The sequence below is a fragment of the Pseudochaenichthys georgianus genome, chromosome 22, assembly GCF_902827115.2.
Source record: "Pseudochaenichthys georgianus chromosome 22, fPseGeo1.2, whole genome shotgun sequence".
Taxonomy (NCBI): Eukaryota; Metazoa; Chordata; class Actinopteri; order Perciformes; family Channichthyidae; genus Pseudochaenichthys; species Pseudochaenichthys georgianus.
In genome coordinates, this window is record NC_047524.1 from 10,647,129 (window position 1) to 10,668,021 (window position 20,893).

The window sequence follows — 20,893 nt, forward strand, 5'->3', positions numbered from 1 at the left end:
AAAGGCTTACAGAGACATTCCCTTTGGTAAATTGGCTGTCTGTTTGAAGCAGCTGTTGAAAGACGGGCTCTTCCTTTGTGTTCGTGGACGGGCTGGCGAAATGACTCACCACGTGTCAGTCTTCGACCATACAGAGTGGTGGAATAAGACAAACAAACGGCTCACAAAGCCAGCTGCACATAAACCTAAATACCCCGACCGGTCCCCGAGATGATGCAGGTCACAGTTACAAGAACAGGAGAGAGGAAGCAGAACAGGGGAAAGTATTATCCTCTAGTGAGGCCATGGTGCATGTGTGACCAGCCAACAGAGGATATGACATGAGACATTGTCTCATCAGCGTGATGATTGAGGGCCGCTTAGCAGGCCACAGAAATGTGACAGGCCAGTGTGCACTGATTTAGGTCCGGACAGGAATGAAATAGAATCAGCAAATGTAATCCATGAACGTACCACTGCAGCTTTTTCACGGTTGAGTTTGTGTTTGTACAGTTTCCTCGGCTGAAGTTTACACACACATAATCTACACGCACACTCTTTAGTCTTGGATAGTGATTCATTTACAATGACAGAGCTGTTTTCAGTGATAGAGCCTGAGCATAAATATGCCATGCCGCACAGCTGGAAAATGTAGAAATTCATCAGGGTTAAAAAGTAGAGAGATTAACGTTTCACGAGTTTCCTCTCTGATATATATGGTTACGTAAACAGAAGCCCAGCCAGTAGTCAAGCAGGGAGGGAGAGGGTCTTGGCCAAAGCAAGCACAAAGCCCTAGTTTCAGCAGGCCAAGGACAAGGAGGCTTTCCATATCTACACACATGGAAAACTAAATGTTGGGAAGCAGCAGGGAGACATAAGGTTGTTTATCGATGGCCATAAATACTTGAAATTAAAGCAAACAAGTTTAGTTTTCACCGGCTATTAAATGCAATTATCTTAAGTTGTTTTTTACATTTAAGAAAATGTCACTGTGCCCACCTACCAATATTCAAGGTCTCCCCATTAAAAGGATACATTTTTTTCAAAAAATAAGCATCATCAAACGGTTTTCTGCAGGGAATTAAAAAAAAAGCCATCATAACAGCTCTGTCATTACAGAACTCTCCTTTGGCTGAGGTCAAAGTTGTTGAGCGTCCAAGGAAAGAGAGCTACTTCCAGAGTGAGTAGGACCGAATCAAAGAAGGAGTCTCATGCCACAGAGAGGTAAACTATGTCAGTTGCTTTTCATGGTCCGTAACAACCACCTAGTCCGCAGGGTGTACGCACACACATGTATTGACGTCCATGTATATACACAGTCAAGAACTGGCCTACAAACACACACACACACACACACACACACACACACACACACACACACACACACACACACACACACACACACACACACACACACACACACACACACACACACACACACACACACACACACACACACACACACACACACACACACACACACACACACACACACACACACACACACACACACACACACACACACACACACTCCAAAATGTAAATGTTTTTCTGGTGAGATCAGGTTCCAGGCTCTTGGCATCTCAGCTCTCCTGTCCTCTATCCTCCATAGCTCCAACAGACATCATGAACCCCCCTTATACTCCCCCTTCCCTCCCAAGAGGGAGACTGGAGGAAAATATAGCAGCGATGCTGGTTTAACCAACTCTCCAGACTCCAGACAGTGTTTTTCTACGGTCGGGTTATGACTTTAGCTGCGGGAGGTGACGGGGCCTGCCACAAATATTTCTTGAGGGGAATGGTTCACAAAACACAACATAAAAGCCCTCTTAATTTTCGAGTAGATGAATGGCAGGGAGTTGAAAGACTTAGCACTATTCCTCAGCTGTCTGCTCTGAGACAGGCAGTATTGGGCTTGACTTGCTGTTAGTACTAGTGAGTTTAAAGGTTTCATTACAAGTCCAACCTCTTCAGTGACTGCCTGGATTATCCTCACACTCTTACATGGCGCTTCAAAGATCAATCAACTGGCTAGAATCCAAATGGACGAATAATTTAAACATGTTGAAGTCATGTAATTCTAACTATATATTTTCCGATTTACTTGAAATTTAGAGTTAAAAAAAAGCATTTCATCAAGTGTAAAAGTGAAGACGTAATAATAGATTTCAGATGATCAAAAGTGGAAGTTATTTTGAAAGCAAGAACCAAAAGCATTTTGAAGAAAAAGTGACAAAACACAGAATGACAAAGAGAGAAAAGAAATCAAATGTAGTCAGCCAGGCTTGGGAAATGATCAGAGCATTTCCTCTTCATTTTAAATATCAAACAATAATCAAACAAAAGAAAAATAATGATACAGTTCCATAATGGTGTATTTTGTTGGAAACTTAACATAAGTGCAAAACATATTAGCCAATATCTCAAATGCAAATAACGGCAAGATACATCTACAATCCATCCAACATAAAAACAAATCTGAAAATACAAACATACAGACACATTCTTCATTGGAACAATGTTCAACCAAGCAGTAGTGGCTCATGCCCATGGCAAGGCGAGATAAGGCTATCAGCTTCCATCATCGCTAAACAAGATTGAGCAAAGTACATTAAGCAGAAAAATATAAACAAATTACAAAGGCTTGAGGCAAGGCTCTTTATCTAATGTTTGTGGGGACTGTTAGCGTCAGTTGGAGGGAAATGGGCCTGGGTCTAATAGATCCTGCCCCACCACTTCCACACGGCCAGCGAACAATACACCGCGCCATTATCTCAGCGCTAATGCTATCCTTCCTCATGTGCAAAACAAGCTCCCAATCTCAACCTCTCTGCCACTGTGGCGACCAACATAAATACAAGCCGTCTCAGACCAAAGGAAAAGATAACAATGGCTATCGCACAGAGAGGCGGCTGTTTAAAAGAATCTAACCTAGCCTGCTGAAATATATTCTTAAGTATGGTGCTCAAAGAAAACTTTCCACAAAGCGATAATCCATTGCTTTTAGACTGCTTGTAAGCTACTTCTAATAACACCATTTAGAGGTCTCTCTACTCCACCAACCAGCTATAACAAGCCTGCATTAGCTTTGTTATTGATCTGATCTCCTAAACCCCTTGCTGTGACCCCAGAGGTCATGATTTATGTATTAAGCAGCTTTTTAAAGAAATCCATTTTCCTGTTGAGCCCCCAATGTATGTCTTATGCTGCACCGTGCCGGTAATCAGAGAAGGGCTTCTTGTTTGATTTTGACCGCCCCCCCCCCTTTCCTCCATAGTTTGCACCCCTCCTCAACAACTTGTCTCACAACACCTCAGGTCCCTGATCAATACCACAGAGCTCCTGGTTCAACTGGAGATTCCTCCGCCTGCCTGCCCTCCTCCTCCTCCTTTCTTTTCCCTCTCCCTCGTTTCCTCGCAGCAGGATACACCTCCATCAGGGCACTGGCAACAACGCAGTGCCAGGCTTCTGAAGGGTCCGGATGAAAGTGCGACGACAATACAATGGAGACAAAGATTCCTGAAGAAGGAAGAAAGACGGAGCGAGGGAGAGGGAAGAATAAAAAGAGTGTTTGGACTTGTGGACAAACTGCCTCTGCGATCTCAGAGGGCCCCACTCTTGTCTGCTGATGTCGATAATGGAGCAGCAGCAGAGGCTGAGGATGGGGGGAGTGTGTGCGTGTGTATGTAATAAAGGTCAGGAGAATCAGGGGATGGGGGGAAGAGTGTGTGCGAGTTTAAGAGAAGGGTTATCTCACTAAAAACAAGGTGTTTTAACACACCAACGAAAGGGAGTGTTTCATCTACCAAAGGTCCCAGTGCAGAAAAAAAAAATCTTGTTCGATTTTTTTTTAAAAAAGGAGGGGAGGGATGTTAGGGGTTAACTGACCTGCAATATCAGTTATCCAAAAAATAGAAGAAGCAGTGTTTCTGAAAAGTCGCACCCATTACAGGAAAATAAATTCGATTTGAAAGTAACATTTCCGTCGTTCTCAAAGCTGGGTCTCAGTACGACAGAGATGTCATAGTGGTGCTAATTAGAGCTGGCGGAAAAGTACGTGTGCGTAGATATCATCTATTGTTCCTCATCACTCTAATGAGCTTAAATGTCTTTGTCTTCATTCATCAGCTCAAAAGTTGCTGAAATAGAGTCACTATCTATTTATATACTATCTATTAGTACATCAAGTGATTAAAACTGTAGTAACATCTTCCTAAATCTCACTCACATCCGTGTCCTACAGGCTGTGCTGCTTTCAAGTAAAAACGTCTTTATGTAAGATGTTCTATATGCAGAAAACCAATCTTTAAAATATATTGCAAACACATAATAAATTCAAAGCTGCTTCTACAATTTCTACATGTGTGCAACATCTAGTAGGTTGCAGTTGGCACAGAGCAATAGAGCACTTATTTCATCCGTGTTGAAAGAAGGCATACTGGCTCAAAAAAGAGAGGCAGAGGTGTGTAAGGAGAACAGAGATAGACCTGTTATCATGTAACAGAGGCCCGATTTGACCTGACCTTGAGCATACGAGCGTGCACGTGTGGACGCACACACACATGCAGGGTCACGGGGCATAAAGAGCCACTGTGTCAGGTCACAGAGCACAGAGGGAAGGATAAAGGACTTGAGGGATGTGATATGACTAATATGAGGGGTTTTGCAGGCCTTCGGGGGGACTGGCGTTACAGCCAGGGGTGACTGACACTGCTGATCTGTATCACACATCAGAGCAGATCACAGCAGAGGAGAGCAGCCCGAGCACACACATGAAGTATGGACACACAACCTACGGAATCCAATTTCTAAATCCACACAAACAAGGACACCTTGAGTTGAAAAAATGTAAATAAACTACAAATGTTATACTTACACAGTTATCATTTCACATAATGTACATATCCTACCTTCCCTTTGAAGCGTAGCAAAGGACACAAGGACATAAACTACTCTATCAAAAAATAAGCCATAGATGAACAAAAATGAAAAATCCCCCCTGCTGCTGACAAAACTGTTATTTCTTCCCCTCAAAGAGCGGGTTCAAAGATCAGCACCTAGCAGGATGGGATGGGGTACGCTGTGGCTTGCATGTCTATCAGGTTACACACTTCAAAGACACACTGCCATACACAGCCAGCGATGAGAGCAAAGGGGCCAAGGATCGGGCCGCATTGTCATTATCAGTACTGCCAGGGGATGGTCGGCTCATTTTTTCTATTATAATTGGACTTTTTTTCCTCCATCAACAATGGTTTTGAAGAATATGATCGCTTCCTTTGAGTCCTTTGAAAGGCTCCAAACATTCTGCGAGAGAGCAAAGTGTAGAGTGTCTCAGGTTTGTCTGATCCATAGATGGCACTGTTGGCTCATGCTACGGGTCTGTTGCCAGCACTGCAAAGGAGGAGGAGGGAAGAATATCCACTTAAAACTCATCAACTCCGGATCTGAGAAAAAACAAATTCTTTCATCTTTGCTCAAGTGTCATTTGCCAAATATAATCTTGTAACTTCTAATTAATTCATACTGCTAGAAAGAATCTTTCAAAATATCACACTTTCCAAACAGAGCACATTTTCTTCATGCTAAAAATGTTCTTTCCAGTACGGGTGATTTAACAGCTCATTATCAAAAGAAGTGTTTTCCTCTCTTTCTCCCCCAGCTCCCATTTCCCTCACTAATCAACAACACCACAACCTTTAGAGTGAAAACCATTATTACCTAGTGAAACGGGTATATTTTTTTAACTGAATTTGACCATAATCCTCAACTTTTTAAGAGGATGTTTCAGATGCTCTGACAGAGTTTATACCTTTCTCAACGGTACTTAACCTAAAGATTAGTAAGAATTATAAAGAAAAACTTCAGGGAGGTTTCTTGAAATTTGAGATAAGAACGTTTGTAATCGTATGGTTGACATCACTCAGTGAGAACGAGAGGAAGCCTGTTGTTTATGGTGCAGGTCTGTTGATGATGGTGAGAGGGGTAAACTGCGAGTTGGCTGGAGGTCTGCTAGCCCGCGAGGCCCCCCTGGGAGTCCACTGCCCTGATCTATGGCTCCTCTGACTGCTGAGGTCAGACCAGAGAAGCCCTGGAAATGGGAAATTAGCAGCCCTTTGCAATTAGAGCCCTGACCACAGGCAGAGCTGGTGTGTTGCATCACTTACTAAAGAGAAGTCCACTTTTTGACTGTGAAATAAAAAACTGAAATTGTAACGTCACAAGGAACCACACAAACAAGAGCTTTCTCGTGTAGCCGCATGTGTAAAGCCTGCGATTTAAACAGAAGACGACAAAGAAAGTCAGGCAGAGGGCGCGAAATGCCCTGAGGCAGGCTGACTGGCCCTCGCCACCCAGGCGCTGTGTGGACATGCCGGGGCCTGGAGCAGCCCTCAGCTCCGGATGAACATGTCTCCACCTACAGTAGGAACCAAGCACCCCCCGACCCCCCTCACTAATTTACACCGTGTCAAGCCAAGTCCCATCTCAACAACAAACTCCTATCCACCATCCCATAAGAAGCTCTTTCTTCTGAATTGTGATGCTGCAAGCTACTAAAAGAGGTTGTGGGGGGGAGGGGAAACGTGTTACACAGGATCAATCCCACAGCCTGTTTGCGCTGACAGCAGGGAGAGCTGTTGAAGTGTGTGTCCAGGTAGCTTCCTCATGGCTGCAGGCGGTCAGGTAGCAGGCAGTGCCAGCGGTGTGTCAAACACACACGCAGTTGCCTCCAACCTGTCAGTCAGCCCCCCCGCACCACATCCGACCACCGAGGTCTCATACATAATTTGGCATCAAATGAATATTTTCTCAACATCCTGGCAAAAGTGGTATTTGATGAAATATTAATTTGGTGATTAATTTTTTGCATCTGATCTTCTGTCAAGTGAGATACAAAAAAAAAGAATAGAATTGTTCCTGTGAAGCCAGCTGTTGAAGGGCACCTCTCTCCAACTTCACACATAAAACTTTGATTAACTGATACAACAGGCATGCGTTTTCCCCCAGATTAAGATGAAAAGAAAAAACGTACTCCACTTTGAAAGTGGAATCAAGACACACTAAAGAAGACAGGCTAAAAGCACTAACATAGATTTTTAATCTACTGAGCAGCTTGCTTGCACTTTGCTATAGGTGCTAAGGACCGTTAGGGTGCAGCAGGCCAGATGGAACTAGACAAGCAGCATCTCTTTGAGACAGTGCTGATGGGCTACAAAGTGACTCTGAATCCACAGAGAATGACTTGTAAAACATCTCAACAGTGTGACATATGTCATGAACCTTAGCCGAGATGAAAAGTTTAGTAGTGCTCTGAGAGCTTGTTCACTAAAAAGCAGTCAAGCATATGTCAGTGGTGGCAGAGAGTCAAAACGAGGACTATTGTATATGTTCAATGGAGCATTGCCATGGTGAGTTCACATCATTATGGTGCGTTCAAATACTTTTTTTAACAAGATACTCTTTTTTTATTGTATGTGTGACACCTCTAATACCATGTGTGAAAATAAAACTACATTTAATGAATCATCCTAACATTTAAATGAAGATGTTTATTTGATTTATTTAGCTTTTTCTTTTTTTTACAAAGTAAATCTGAATATTTGTAATCAAAACTCTTGTTTTGTTTTTTAATAGCCTCCATGTAATGTGCCCTAATAATTCTTAACTAATACAGCAGTATAACTAAACTGGACAAGTGGAAGACACCTATTTTAAAAAGATGTTAGTGCTGTTTCCATTATATATGAATATTGTCGTAAAAATGCAGCTTTTTATTGAAAAGTCTAATTTATTTCCAACAGCTTTAATGTCGTGTTACCAAATTAATCCAAATCAATGCAGCATTTTTAAGTACAACAAACAAGTAGGACACACCTCTTTGTATTCAATTGTTCTATTTGATATGATTTTGTTAGAAATATACCTTTTTTTTTTAATGAAAACTCAAATTCCTTAGCAAAAGCTTCCATAGGTTGTTTCTGTGTTCATGGGAAATAACAAGTGGTAGGCTATTCAAGTATTAAGACTTTGGCCAAAGATCCTGGTTTAATTGACAGGCTGTATCCACTTTGTGATAATACATATTTTGTTTCTCTTTAATATTAAGGACAGAAAGGCCTACCTTCACAAGCTTGAGCAGCTCATATAGGTCCTCCACCTCATCCCCCTCAGTCACGCTGTAGTTTCTGCTGATGTCCAGGCTCGAGCCCTGGATGGTCCGTCTGTACAGGGGCAGGTCCATGGCTTCAGAGTACAGATCTATGGCCTGGTGGCCCACTGTCTGGTACATGTAGCTGTCCAACTCATCTGTGGCATAAAGGAACATATGTGAATAACAGGGCTTAACAATAACTTTTCAAAGTAGTTTAAGGCTGGCAACCAGGCATCAGTTTTTGGATGCTGAAACTGAAATATAGTGTCCATTTTTAACACACCTTTAGATAGATTCATTAAGATACTATGCAGTTATAGGTAAGCTTTGAAAATGTGAACTGAAGAAAAAAAGCTTTATCATATTAGCCAAAGTGATCAAAAGAAACAAGAAATGCAATTTACTCAAATCTAACACCGGCAAAATCTGAAAATGTTTCTGTTTATTATTTGAAATCATCATCAAATAGAAGCCATGTTTGCTTAAAAATATATAACTCAACAAATAATTGCTTATTGGTCAATGTTTGTTTTAATACCTAATTTTGTTTCCATCCCTTAGATAGCAAATTCCAATGCCTTTGCTATAAGGCCATCGGTCTGTGGTCTCTAGGTGGAAAACAAAACATTATGGAAATAATTTAACTCTAACTGCAGCTAATGCTCTAATAAACAGAGCGCTTTGAGCACTGGAAAAGCGCTATAATAAATGCAAGGAATTATTATTATTAGAGCAAGCATAAGATAATGCACTACTATCATGTATGGCACTTTAAAAAGGGTGAGTGTCTTTGTAATGTATTTATAAGGAATTGTTTTACAAGTTATACTTCTTAGATGTTGCTCATATGTCTTGTTTTAACTCTGGAATGCTGAATCTTCCATCTGCAGCAGCACACTGCAACAATTCCTGTGGGATTAACAGTAGGATTTACATAAAGTCCTGCAGTACCTTTGCAGTTTCTTGGGTCACAGAAATGCAGATGGTTGGCCCATATAGCCCAGCTGCCCCCTGTAGATCACGCAAACCCCAGCAGCGCATCCTCCTCACCTGTGTTAGCAGGACGGAGGTTGGCAAGAGCTACGATCCGGTGCCCAGCAGCAACACACTGCATCATGTTGTAGCAGCTGTCTTTGCCCCCACTGCAACACAGCAGGAGAAACATACACAGAGGAAAAGGTGTATTGGAATCATTACGACAGAGATGGCAGAAGTACACACATCCTTTACTCAAGAAGAAGTACAGACACTCGTGTTTAAAAATACTCTGGTAAAAGTAGAAGAACGTCTTTACTCGAGTAAAAGTAAAGAAGTATAGGCTTCGAAATGTACTTAAGTAAAAAGTACCCATAACTACCAACTGTTTTAAAGAGTAAGTGACCTCACTTTATATTAATAGAACAATCATGTCATTGTTAGCTAATGAATGTGTTGATGCTGAACAACGGCAACATGACAACGTTTTCATTGGTCCCTCTTCTTTAGAGAAGACAAGGAAATCGTGTTAAAATAATAACGATCATGCCACTTAACACAGATTACAACTAAAGTAACGAACCTGTTTTGAACATGTAAGAAGTACAGGTATTTGTGTTAAAAATGTAAGAAGTAAAAGTAAAAAGTCGTCAGAAAAATAAGTACAGTAAATGTACTTAGGTACAGTACGAAGTGTTTGTACTCCACTACTTCCCACCTCTGCATTACGATGAAGACCAATATATTATATGTGGTTATCTGGAAATGTGATGCACAGCAAGAATATTCAGTCATGAAGAAGCTGTTTGAGGCTTCACTTACTAACTCTGGATGCTCCATTCTAAAAAGTATTTACCACACACTAACTGTAATGTGTGATGCTATTGTACTCATTTTAAAACATATAATCGATAACAGTTTTAATTTCTACAAGAGCATGATATATCCTGACTTTAAACAAAGTCAGAGGCGAAATATAACCCCTAACACCTGATAGGAATAAAGGTCCAGCGTTTGTTGACAGCAATCCATCTGAGATTTAGCTCCTACCATGCTAGCAAAAACATCATTTTGAGAGAATTCCGGCGAAAAAACGTTGTTACCTTATTAACGCGACCACTTTCATCCTCTTATTTTTTGCTCAAAAGACTGCTGACATCAAAAATATTGGCTGTTATAGTACACAACGTGATAACTGTGCTTAGCAACCGGTGCATGTACACAACACATGCGAAAGCTAGACTTCCGGGTTGCTAAAGGACCCTTGTATATAGCAAGTTGCCCTCAAATATGCCTGATAGAAAATCGGTCCTTGGCATTTTCTCTCTTTCTATGACATTTAGATCTATTTGTTGATTAACAGGCAGGGCCATAATTAAGTACAGTAATGTCAGGTTGTTAAAAAGAAAAAAAAAGTAAGTATAATATTATTTATCTTTTATTAAAATGTCAATTATGTTCATATTACTATGGCTATGCTATGATTAAGGACATAAACCAGCAATTAAAAACACATAAAACTATTACTAAAATGAGTAATAATACATCAAATTGATTCCAATAGAAATAATAATAATAAGTACCGGTACATCATTATTTTATACAACGTAGGCTACAGTATAACACATCAGCTAACAAAAGAAAATACGAGGGCAGGTTTAACTTAACTTTTTCAGATCTGGCAAACTACACATATAACTTTAGAAACATAATCAAAGTGCATATTCACAGTAACTCTAAAACTGACATCTTTTCCCACGTGTGTCTCAAGAGAGGACCAAAAGTCCATGCACTGGTATTCACACACAGGTTGCACTTTTCCTCTGAGGGAGCCCTATTTTGCTCTGAGTCAAGCCTTTGATGCTCTTTTTGCTCTCTGTTGTTGTGCCAGAGCTGAATAATTGCAGTGCTTTTGTTTGCTTCCCTCACCTTCTACCCCTAAGCAGGCTAAAGGCAACAGATTCTGTTTGAGTGAACAAAATTGAGAGAGACGTCTCTTCATCCCATTGCTTTTAACCGGGTTCCCTTTTTTGTTTTTGTTTGTTTTTTATTTTATTCATCCTGAATACATGGCAAAATCTACATCCTACAATTGAGCATCTGTTGTGTGGTGGTACAGCGGGTACAGACTGAGAACAGGCGTCTGATGTGATATGATTAATCCTTTTGAATCTTACTTTAAATAAAAAAAAATGCCATCGGCCCTTGTTTCTTTGTTTGATTGTTTCTGTATTTCTTTATTTGCAGTATATTCATTTTAGTTTATTTAACATGGACCATTATTCTTTTATTACATGATGGAGAAATATAAACACCTTACTGGACATATAATATTCATCCTCAGTCCCTGGGCACGTAACCCATTATAACTACAAATACATGCATACACTTAATAATCTCAAGTGTAGGACATTTTATTTGACAAGATGAATGATATAGTTTTCCAAATCATTCTTTGACATGTTGGTTTGAAAAATGGCCTTCTCTTGGGGAGAGCAGGACACGTCCCCTTGGGTCTGGTTGTCCCTCAGTTTGTAAACTCATTAATATATCACCTATTTTCCAATTTTGTGGCAATACAGCTCCACTGCCTCTGGTCATTTCCATTAAAGCTGAGGCTCATAGGATATGACTCATGCAAATATTGTCACTTATCAGTTTTAATTTATGTAGTTTATTACCCAGACAAATAAAGAGGTGTGTTGTTTTCCGGTTTTATTTGTGGCAGCACTTTGCTGACGTAAAAGAGCATTTTATGTCCGTATTGTTGGTGTGATGGGGATAAAAAGTGTTGATGGATAGCCCAACTGAGACACAGCCAATGGACGTGAATATGAGACGCATAAATATGAAAGCCAGGCAGCAGGAATCAAATGACACCCATGGCCTTTCGTTAAAGGAGCATGTGCATATGACAGGTGATTTACACGGACACACAAACTAATTTTTGTCGCACAAGGACACAAAAACTTTGTGTGTAATGAGAAACTGAGGCCTCAAATCACAAGGCGGTAAATTGAGTGTCACAACAGGCCAGCCAAGGTTGCACACTGAGTGGCCAAAATACAAACACACATACGCAATTCTGGTCTGTTCCACAACATGACAAAGCAAGTAATGCACAGTAACACAGTGCTTCATGTACACTTCATCATTCTGAATAGAGGAAGTGGATTATGGGTAAGGCCTAAAACAGATAACAAAGTTAACTAAAATCGTCTTGTTTAAGATTGCAATAAATGTTTAACATAATTGAAAACAATCCTTGGGTGTTGTATTTGCAAAAATAATGTCCATTTGAAAAGGTTTATATATTGTTCATGCCAAGAATAAACAATAGAGACATTATCACAAAGGCAATGCCTGATGTAAAGTTAATATGGTTTACAATTATTACAGGCATTTATATTTAAAGATTAAAAAGTATCTTTATAAGTGTTTTAATAGTCCAAAATATCAGGTTAGATGCAACCCATTATCATAGTTATAATGTTACAGTAATCCCATCGCCATGTCATTTAAAATAACATTGACAACAGATTTCTTTGCAACATATCAAGCCAATGTGCAATTCCTATTCTGACTTTATGCAGAGCGCAAATTGGATTTGAATTAACTGTAATTTGAATTTAAATTTCAATTATGCCACACACGAAGCAGAGGGGATGGAGAAAGCAGTGGCAAATTGAGACGCTTGCCTGGAACATCTGGCTGTACAGGTTCTGGATTTCTTTTTCTACAGTGTGAATCACCGTCTATCCAAATGTCAGAAGTTTATTTTACAACAGAAACAAATAAAACTCTTGCTAATTATAGATGCAGTTCAATGAGGGCTGATGACAGCTAAATGTTATCTTAAGATAGGGATACATTTGCTCTCAAGTGAGCAATGGTTGAAAGCAGTCCTGTGTATTCCTAACTCTACCCCACTCTGGTTTTTCCTCCATCAGGGGCTCATTTTCCAAAGAACTATCAACATAATGATACCTCTTTAGGGCCTAACCACATCCAAATCAGTTAGTAAACAACCCAAACGGGGATCTGTACACATTTTTACAGACAATTAACTGTTATCACGAGGGGCCCAAATGGATTAGTAGGCTCATTAATGTCTGAGGCTAATCGCTCCTTGATTGGAAATGTGAGAGAATGTGAAATAAAGTCGCGGTTTGATACAAATTGTGTTTGATCATGGCATCGTCCTTAACAACAGCCCCAGTCTGCAAACAGTAATTGAATTTTTTTCTTTTCTAAATCCCCCAATGAAAATCTGTTTTTTTTACCCTGCTACCATTTGGCTTCTGACTCACATAAAGCATTAGGATCTATGAAAAATGTTTTGCCTCTTAAGCTGCTGCACTTTTGTGAAAGCCCTGAGATAATTTTGCTGATAACCATTATGTTGTCGTCAAAATAATAAATATCCTTGCTTAGAAGAATGCCTTTCACAGTCGTTTAAAAGTGGTGCTGATTCACTTCTACTTGATTTTATGTCTCGTAAATTGCATCTATTTAATCAAGGGTGTTACAATATGTCATATCTCAAATATAAGACAATACACATCCTGGAATATGTATATATATATTATTTAGAATAATTTGTGTGCAACAAATTGCATTTTGTGGCTCACTTAGAGAAAGTCCAATTACGTTTAAAATGTGGTCTTGATGCAGACAATTTATTATATTATTGTTGTTTTTTTTTAAATTTATTAACATTATTAGTATTTTAAATTTAAAAAGAGTTTACAGATATACTCACTTTCACTCTCAGTTCATATTGGTGGCTTGAGATAAATGCAAACCAGCCATCTATTCCTAAATACAAATGTATTTTCCAGAATAATTCTCATTCATTTGAAATTGTCTTGCTCTGCTTATCCCAGGATCAAAAATAATGGCTTCAGTGGTTGAGGCTTGTGAAGCTCCAGTCAAAAGGATGTGGTCCATTACAGTCTGCCACCATTCCACCAATTATGAAGCAGCCAAGGCAAACAACACACACTGATATCACCTGACCACGCTGCCAAACCCTGTATACAGGATCTTTTGTCTAATGGTTTACAGAGACTCTCCACTAAACCTTTATCCCAGTTACATTAAACCACCTGTGTGTATGGTCAAACCAACACTAAAACTATTTTATAATAAAACAACCTTAAAGTGATCATTTGTATTTCCTCATCCTCTCTGTTATATATGAATACATTATAATGGTACATGTTGTGGCTTTGTAACTGAGTTGACTATTATTATGTTGGTGAAAATACTTTTTAATCTGTAAATGGTTTGGTGGTGGGATGCTGTAATTAGCTCGTCTGCTCTCTGATATACAATCCTCGGACGGTTTTCCTCTCAGCCGACAAACACAATCCTAATCCAGGAAATAGCCTGCAATCAGAACATTGGAGTTAACATCAGAGGTAGCCACAGAGGCGATTCCCACACACCCCTCCCATAGCTTCAAAGGTCTTCCTGGGCCTGTTATGGGTTTCCCTCGTGATGAAGTGTGACACTCCACAAACACAAAAGCCCCAGCCCTCTCGTGGGTCCGCTTTGCTTTTCTTGGATCAGTCCAATCCGACCAATGCCAAGTCAACTTGGCGGTTGTCAAAACGGGCCCCATATCTCTGAAGAGCGTGTCTGTGTGGTGCTTGTATTGCTGCGTGTATGCATGTGGTAATGTGTCGAGAGTGTGTAGATAGCTTGTCACAGGGCCTGTCTGCGTGTGAGTGCTGTCTGTGTGTGGGGATGTGTGTTTGTTTACGCCTCAAAATGATGTAATGCGCACCCATAATCAAAGCCACCACCTGGTTGTCTGTGGGAGTTGCTGGTTTTCCAAATAACCTTCCATGTGCTCTCCGGAGACAAATGATTTAGTTATGTTGGGGATTTTTCCTTCCATTTGAAGATCAAACATCATCACCACCACAACATTTGTGCCACTGAGAAAGTATTAACGCTGAATCTTTTTCTTTCTTCTTGAAAATGCCATTCAAAAACATTCTGGTTTGGATTACAGTTTCCCTTCTATCTATTCTATTTTCAGAATTAATCACATGTCTCTTCTTCCCTTTCCTTTTCTATCCATCTCACCCTCTTTTTACTCTACCCCCACATTTTCTTTCATCTATCAACCTACTTTCCCCGGCGGTCAGTTTTTTTTTCTTGCAGTAAGACGTCACCTGCACTGAATGGCTGGCCACAGTTAAGCCAGACCAGCAAACTCACTGCCAGAACACAGCGAGCTCGGGTCTGCCATTTGTCTTGTGGTTTTTGAGTTGGGGATATTTGTCTAACGTGCTGTCCAATGTCAACACTGGCTCTAAATACCCTCGCTGCTGCACGAAGTGGGCTTCCTTAGGGAGGATAAGGATTAATGCTGGGTTGGAGAGGAGGAGGAGGAGGAGGAGGAGGAGGAGGAGGAGGAACATATGGGGGATGAGCATTGAGAAAAAGGGTTGATCAAGGCAGGTCCTGTCTATGTTGAGGACAAGCAGAGGAGGAGAAATAATGAGAATAAAGACACCTTCAGCACTGGATTTGTGGAGTTATCTTATCCAATAAGGGATATATTTTATACAACAAATATTTAAAATAAACTGTCTTTATTGCAAAACTTTCTTATAACAAAACTTTTCTTATTACGAATAGTATTTTTTCTGTATTTGCCTCCCAGACACAGTGTGTACACAGAGGGTTAACCATTTTAGAGCTGTTGCAGCGCCTTTGTGAAAGATAGCCTCCGATCATTCAGACCCATTTCTAAACCTGTGACTAACCATAAATAACAAACAAAATCCAAGGTCTCCCACCAGCATTAACGCCGGCATTTCCAGATGAGAAACTGTCTAGATAGGAGATGGCCTTAAGTTTACGGCCTAAAACCTGTTGATCCTGAGCAATTGATTGTCACCCATAAGAGAGAGCCCCTGCCTCCATCAATTCCCCACTACCGCCTCAAAAAGAACAAGATGAATTCTAGCTGCGATTCTGCCATGAGAAGCATATCAGTTGCATCTGCTTCTTCTTTTATGGGGAAAATTCCACACACTGAGCCCAATATTCCTGGTTACTGGAGTCTGGTGATTAAAGTGTATAAAAAAGGGGGCAGCACCACTAAAAACTGTGATTTAGTGAGCTGTCACCCCAGTTCAGGCGGGGCAACAAGTTCAAGTCTCTGCAGGAGGGCTGTAATAAAAATAAAACAAGGAACGAGATGGTGATAGGGAGGAGAGGTTGGAGGCCCAGAGGGTCGAAGGGGTAGGAGGTGTGAGTCGGGTGGGGTCATCTGGAGGCTGATGGCATATATTCCGTTTTTAAGCTGTATGATGTGTGTTTGTGGTTGTCGGATAAGTAGTTTATGCAGATATAATAAGTACCAACTATTGTCCAAAATATGCCATAACTTTTCAAATTGATTTCCTATCTAATGTTCAGCCATTACAGGTGGGGTAGGTAATTTTGGAGAAACCAGCTCGAGTGCGCTAGAATCCTTACAGAGCCCCTCCTCCAACACACACGAACGTGCACATGACCAATGAGGGCACGAGATAAGTGTGTGCACAGATGGAAGGCTCACAGGCAGGTAGGCCATCCAGTTATTTTAGCCGGCCCGGCTAAAATAACTGGTCGTGCTTTTTACAGCGCTACGGCTTCCACAGATGACATTTTTTTATGGATTTTTTGTCAAAGCACTTCAGATATTCATTGCTATCGGGATGTTAAGAGCATTCCATGGAATATAACAAAAAGTGTATCTCGAGCCGGTTTCTCAAACGTACCCACCTTTAAGATCCATTGACTATGTAATTTAACATACCATCCGTCTTTCCCAGAGAGTCTGACTTTCAAAATTGCTTGCCAGATATAAATTCTTTAAATAAATATTCACCAAATTCAAATAATCTTAAAAAACATCAACATATCCTTATCATTTGTCTTTTCAGTTATATGTTCTGGCAACAGAACTTTTGGCAGTAAAGTATACGTCATTTGTATCATGGAACCTTGTTATCCTTTTTATAAAACTGGAAACAAATGTATTTGTTTTGCGTTGGAATATCTACCGTAATAAAGTAGAAATGTTGTGTTTTCAGTTCATCCAACTTTATTTATAAAGCACTTTAGTTCATGAACGTTAATTGAAATGTCTGTCCAATAGTTGCCTTAAAAGTCTTCTTCAGAATGTTGTACTGTAGTTCTGTTGTCTTAACACATGTTAAAATGACAAAGTGAGGGTGTGAAGGAGTTAACAGACATCACAATGTCCTAGACTGAAAGGAAGGATTACTGGGTCCATGCCCCTCCACTCACCTCGCCCTGACCTTGTAAAAACCCTGACCCCATCATTTCCACCCTTACATGATTCATCTGCTGGCTGGACTGCCTGCCTCTCATCTGTGGGAGTGGGGTTTGATGCCTTCAAGTACCAGCCAGCTATAAAAGACACATCCTGATGGGCCTTCCTCTGTTGTGTTTAATAGCTGTCTCCCACTCCCCGCCTCCCCCATCCTGACCTACGCCACCACACCCACCCTCAGCCTCTGCGCTGGCCTTTGGCTAACCCCTCATATTCAGGGTTCAGGGTCAGGGCAGCAGACTCCCAGCCAATTGGGCGGTTGCCCAGAGGAGCTGATGCAGCCCTGAGCAGCAGGAGAGACGTACAAGACCCAGAGACCCCTCTGATGTTCCCGAGATTTTCCAAAGAGGGAGAGGCTGCGCTGTGTTTACAACATCTTTAATTTAGAGAGGGAAGGAGCGACGCACTGGCTTACACAGAGCATGACGGAAGAGCGGTTCAGTGTATTAATAAGTGTCAAGTAAAAAAGAAATATGAGATTATTTAATTGCCGAATGGAGGCAGATAAAAGGATGACATGCGTATTGATGCTTTCTTTGATGTAGATCCAGACTAAAAGCGACATTTAAAAAAAATGTAAAGTGTGCACACTCTCTTTTTTTATAATGCCATCAGGTTCCTCATAGTTTAACCCTAAAATGAATGAAGTCACTTTTTGAGATTAATATTACTGGCCAGTTGGTGAGATAATAACAAAAATAAAAAACAAGAAGAGAGAAATAAGAGATAGCATATGTTGGAAAAAATTAAAACAAGTGACACCGTGGCGTGTAAAGGGTGCATTTATTTCTATTTCGGTGCTATTCAATTTAACTTAAAGTTTCTTCCGGCCCTAGTGAACACTGATTCAAGAGCATGGTATGTGCTGCTTCCTGCTAAAGGATAACACCAACATCTTTGCACACAGACTCTTCTAGCATTTTTAGATCAGTTGCGTGTGAATCTTTGACATTATCAATTTAAGCCAGCACTTCTTTTGTTTCCTGCGGATATGAAATCCCATTCAGCTGTAGTTCCGTTTTCTGGCCCACTTATTTCCTAAGCAACTATGATTACACACAATGGCTGCAACTATGTTTTTCGCTGTAAAGACAACTACGATACAAACAATAACACTCGCAAAAGCCTACTTCCTGAATTGGGTTCTTTGGAATAACAAATGTTGGCTGCTTATGGCTCTCTGATGACTTCATTTTTCACTTGGTGTAACTTGCTAATTTTTACTGCTCAATGTGCTCCCCTCAGCCGGTGTCACTAAGTCATAAGCATGCTGCTCCTGGCTGATATATGGGTCTGCACGATGATGTCAGCAAAAAACACTTTCAATAATTGCTATGATTAATATTCTCAACCTTCCAACACCTTCCCTTCTCCATCTCGCCACATATCTCCAGCGAGGTTCATCTATCAGTGTGCTCTCAAACTGTTTAAGTCCTCCGAGTGATGCATGGCGCACTTCCAACACTGTGTTCCAATCTAAACTATTTACATCCATTCAAATTATGAGTCGATGAGCCTCCGGAGCATAAAATTACCATGAGTTAAAGAGGTAGAAAGAGGGGATTATTTACTATTTAATTGTTTCAACTTCATTGTGCAACAAAGGGAAATGCTCTCTGTGTCTCAGCTATAATGACGTCATTACAAAGTATTTTTTCACATTGACCCTGTGCTTCTCCATGTCCATGATGTCCTACAGCTGGCTGGAATGTGCCCAAAGCTCTCACAGGCCGGGTTTCCTCTTGAGCTGCACACAAATTGTTTAGGAGGAAAAAGGTGAAACAGATATGTATAAACAGTGGTGGCCTTTAAGAGAGTCGAGAGAAGCCGAGAGGTCCTGGGACAGTAGCTGACCTGTCATATTCCCCATTCACGGAGGAGCCAGCTCTAACATAGTCTGTCAAGTGGCGTCAGAAAAAATAAACTCTCACTTCCTCAATGTTGATGGACACATTTATACTCCAGTGGGAAACATTTCTCACACACGTCATGTCAGGCTTTCCAGAGTACCAATGCAGTAATAGAACGGATAAAGCAGTAGATTACACAGTAAACACTCTTGTTGATGACTAGGAAGAGGTATTACACAATATAGCTCACATATACTGCTACAACTTGCTAATACTGTCTTTCCAGCCATATCAAATGTCTATCAAAAACATTGTTTTCAGATTAACTGTACCAATTGAAACATGTGCTTATATTTTGATTACAGCCAGTTATATACAGAAGTTTCAACAAAGAAAATATGTATCTTGCTTAATTTATTTAGGCTCAGGCCAATGAACTACAGTGTATGTTGTTTATAATATGTCATATTTATAAGTTACTTAGTTTAATGAGTGTTACAAAGTTAATGTTTAAATCTTTCCTTACTCTTTGTCTACCTGTGTTGAAGCAGCTTGATCAATATTAAATATGTTTTACCTTTTGCATGTGTGCACACATTTCCTGTTCAATCTCTCTCAACCGTATGTCTCTCTTGCACTGCACTACATGAAGTCCATTCAGCACTTCATTGTCTTTGTGTATCACAAAAGTGCTGATCATAAAAAAGAAATATGGTTATTGCTTTGAATATGCCTGCTCTCTGTATGAATGAGATCCTTAGACAGTGATGTTCAGTGTAACAAATTGATAGGAGTCAATTAAGCATCTATTATTAACCTCCTATGGTTCACTGTCAATTATCTGTCCCATTAACTCTGTAATATTGTATGCAGTATGTATTTAACACTGAGGAGATCCAGCATGGCTCATATCTAATCTGCACTTGTGAACAAAGACAGAAGTTATGACTTTTGATGTCGATTCAATTTAATTAAATTTAATGAAATGGCTAAGGTCATTTATACTTCAGTTCGTCCGTACTTAGAAGATTTATAGTAATAATAAGGTACGCTTATATAGATCAGTCATAAATTCCCTGCACTTGTTCGAAAGTCTTTAAATCGAGTCACAAAGGTGTTTTCGACAATGATTTTCATATTAAAGATAATATTACTCTCCACTTCCGAGAAATGGTATAGGGAATTACTTATATCTATTTAAAGTCATGGGAACATTCGGAGAAAGGCATTTCTTAAAAATAGATGATCTTTTCGTGCTGGAAAGCATCACAGAAAAGATAATCACCACCACATGGAAATAATGCGTATTTATCCCATGTGGCGGGTGCAAAGATGCCCTTCAATTTCTTCCATGTTGCTCAATGCCTGTGTTACGTGATGCCAATCCTGCCGTGTCCCTCTTGATGTTCATCAGCAAACCACTGTGCTTGTAACAGGAAATCATTCTACTGCTGGACTGACTGGGTCCTATTTACACAAACTCCCCCAAAACACTTAAGACAGGATATTTGATTGTGAGAAGTCTTTTCCATGTTGTTTTCCCAGGGCTGGCTGTCACCCTGGGTTAAGCCTTAA

General features: G+C 40.2%; 1 protein-coding gene across 3 annotated transcripts in view; it reads right to left on the reverse strand.

Moving 5' to 3' along the window:
• Positions 1 to 10,348, reverse strand: part of dph6 (diphthamine biosynthesis 6) — a 60,792-nt gene extending 50,444 nt beyond the window's left edge. For 2 of the 3 annotated variants that reach the window (XR_004554437.2, XM_034112223.2), the window contains exons 1-3: positions 10,210 to 10,348; positions 9,182 to 9,273; positions 8,102 to 8,286 (exon numbers count right to left, since the gene is read on the reverse strand). Coding sequence is in view for 2 of the 3 variants with exons in the window: in XM_034112223.2 (XP_033968114.1) it covers positions 8,102 to 8,286; positions 9,182 to 9,273; positions 10,210 to 10,232 (300 nt within the window). In the remaining variant the exon portion in view is untranslated. The other variant, XM_034112224.2, reaches the window with a different exon arrangement.
• Between the last annotated feature and the right edge of the window lie 10,545 nt (positions 10,349 to 20,893).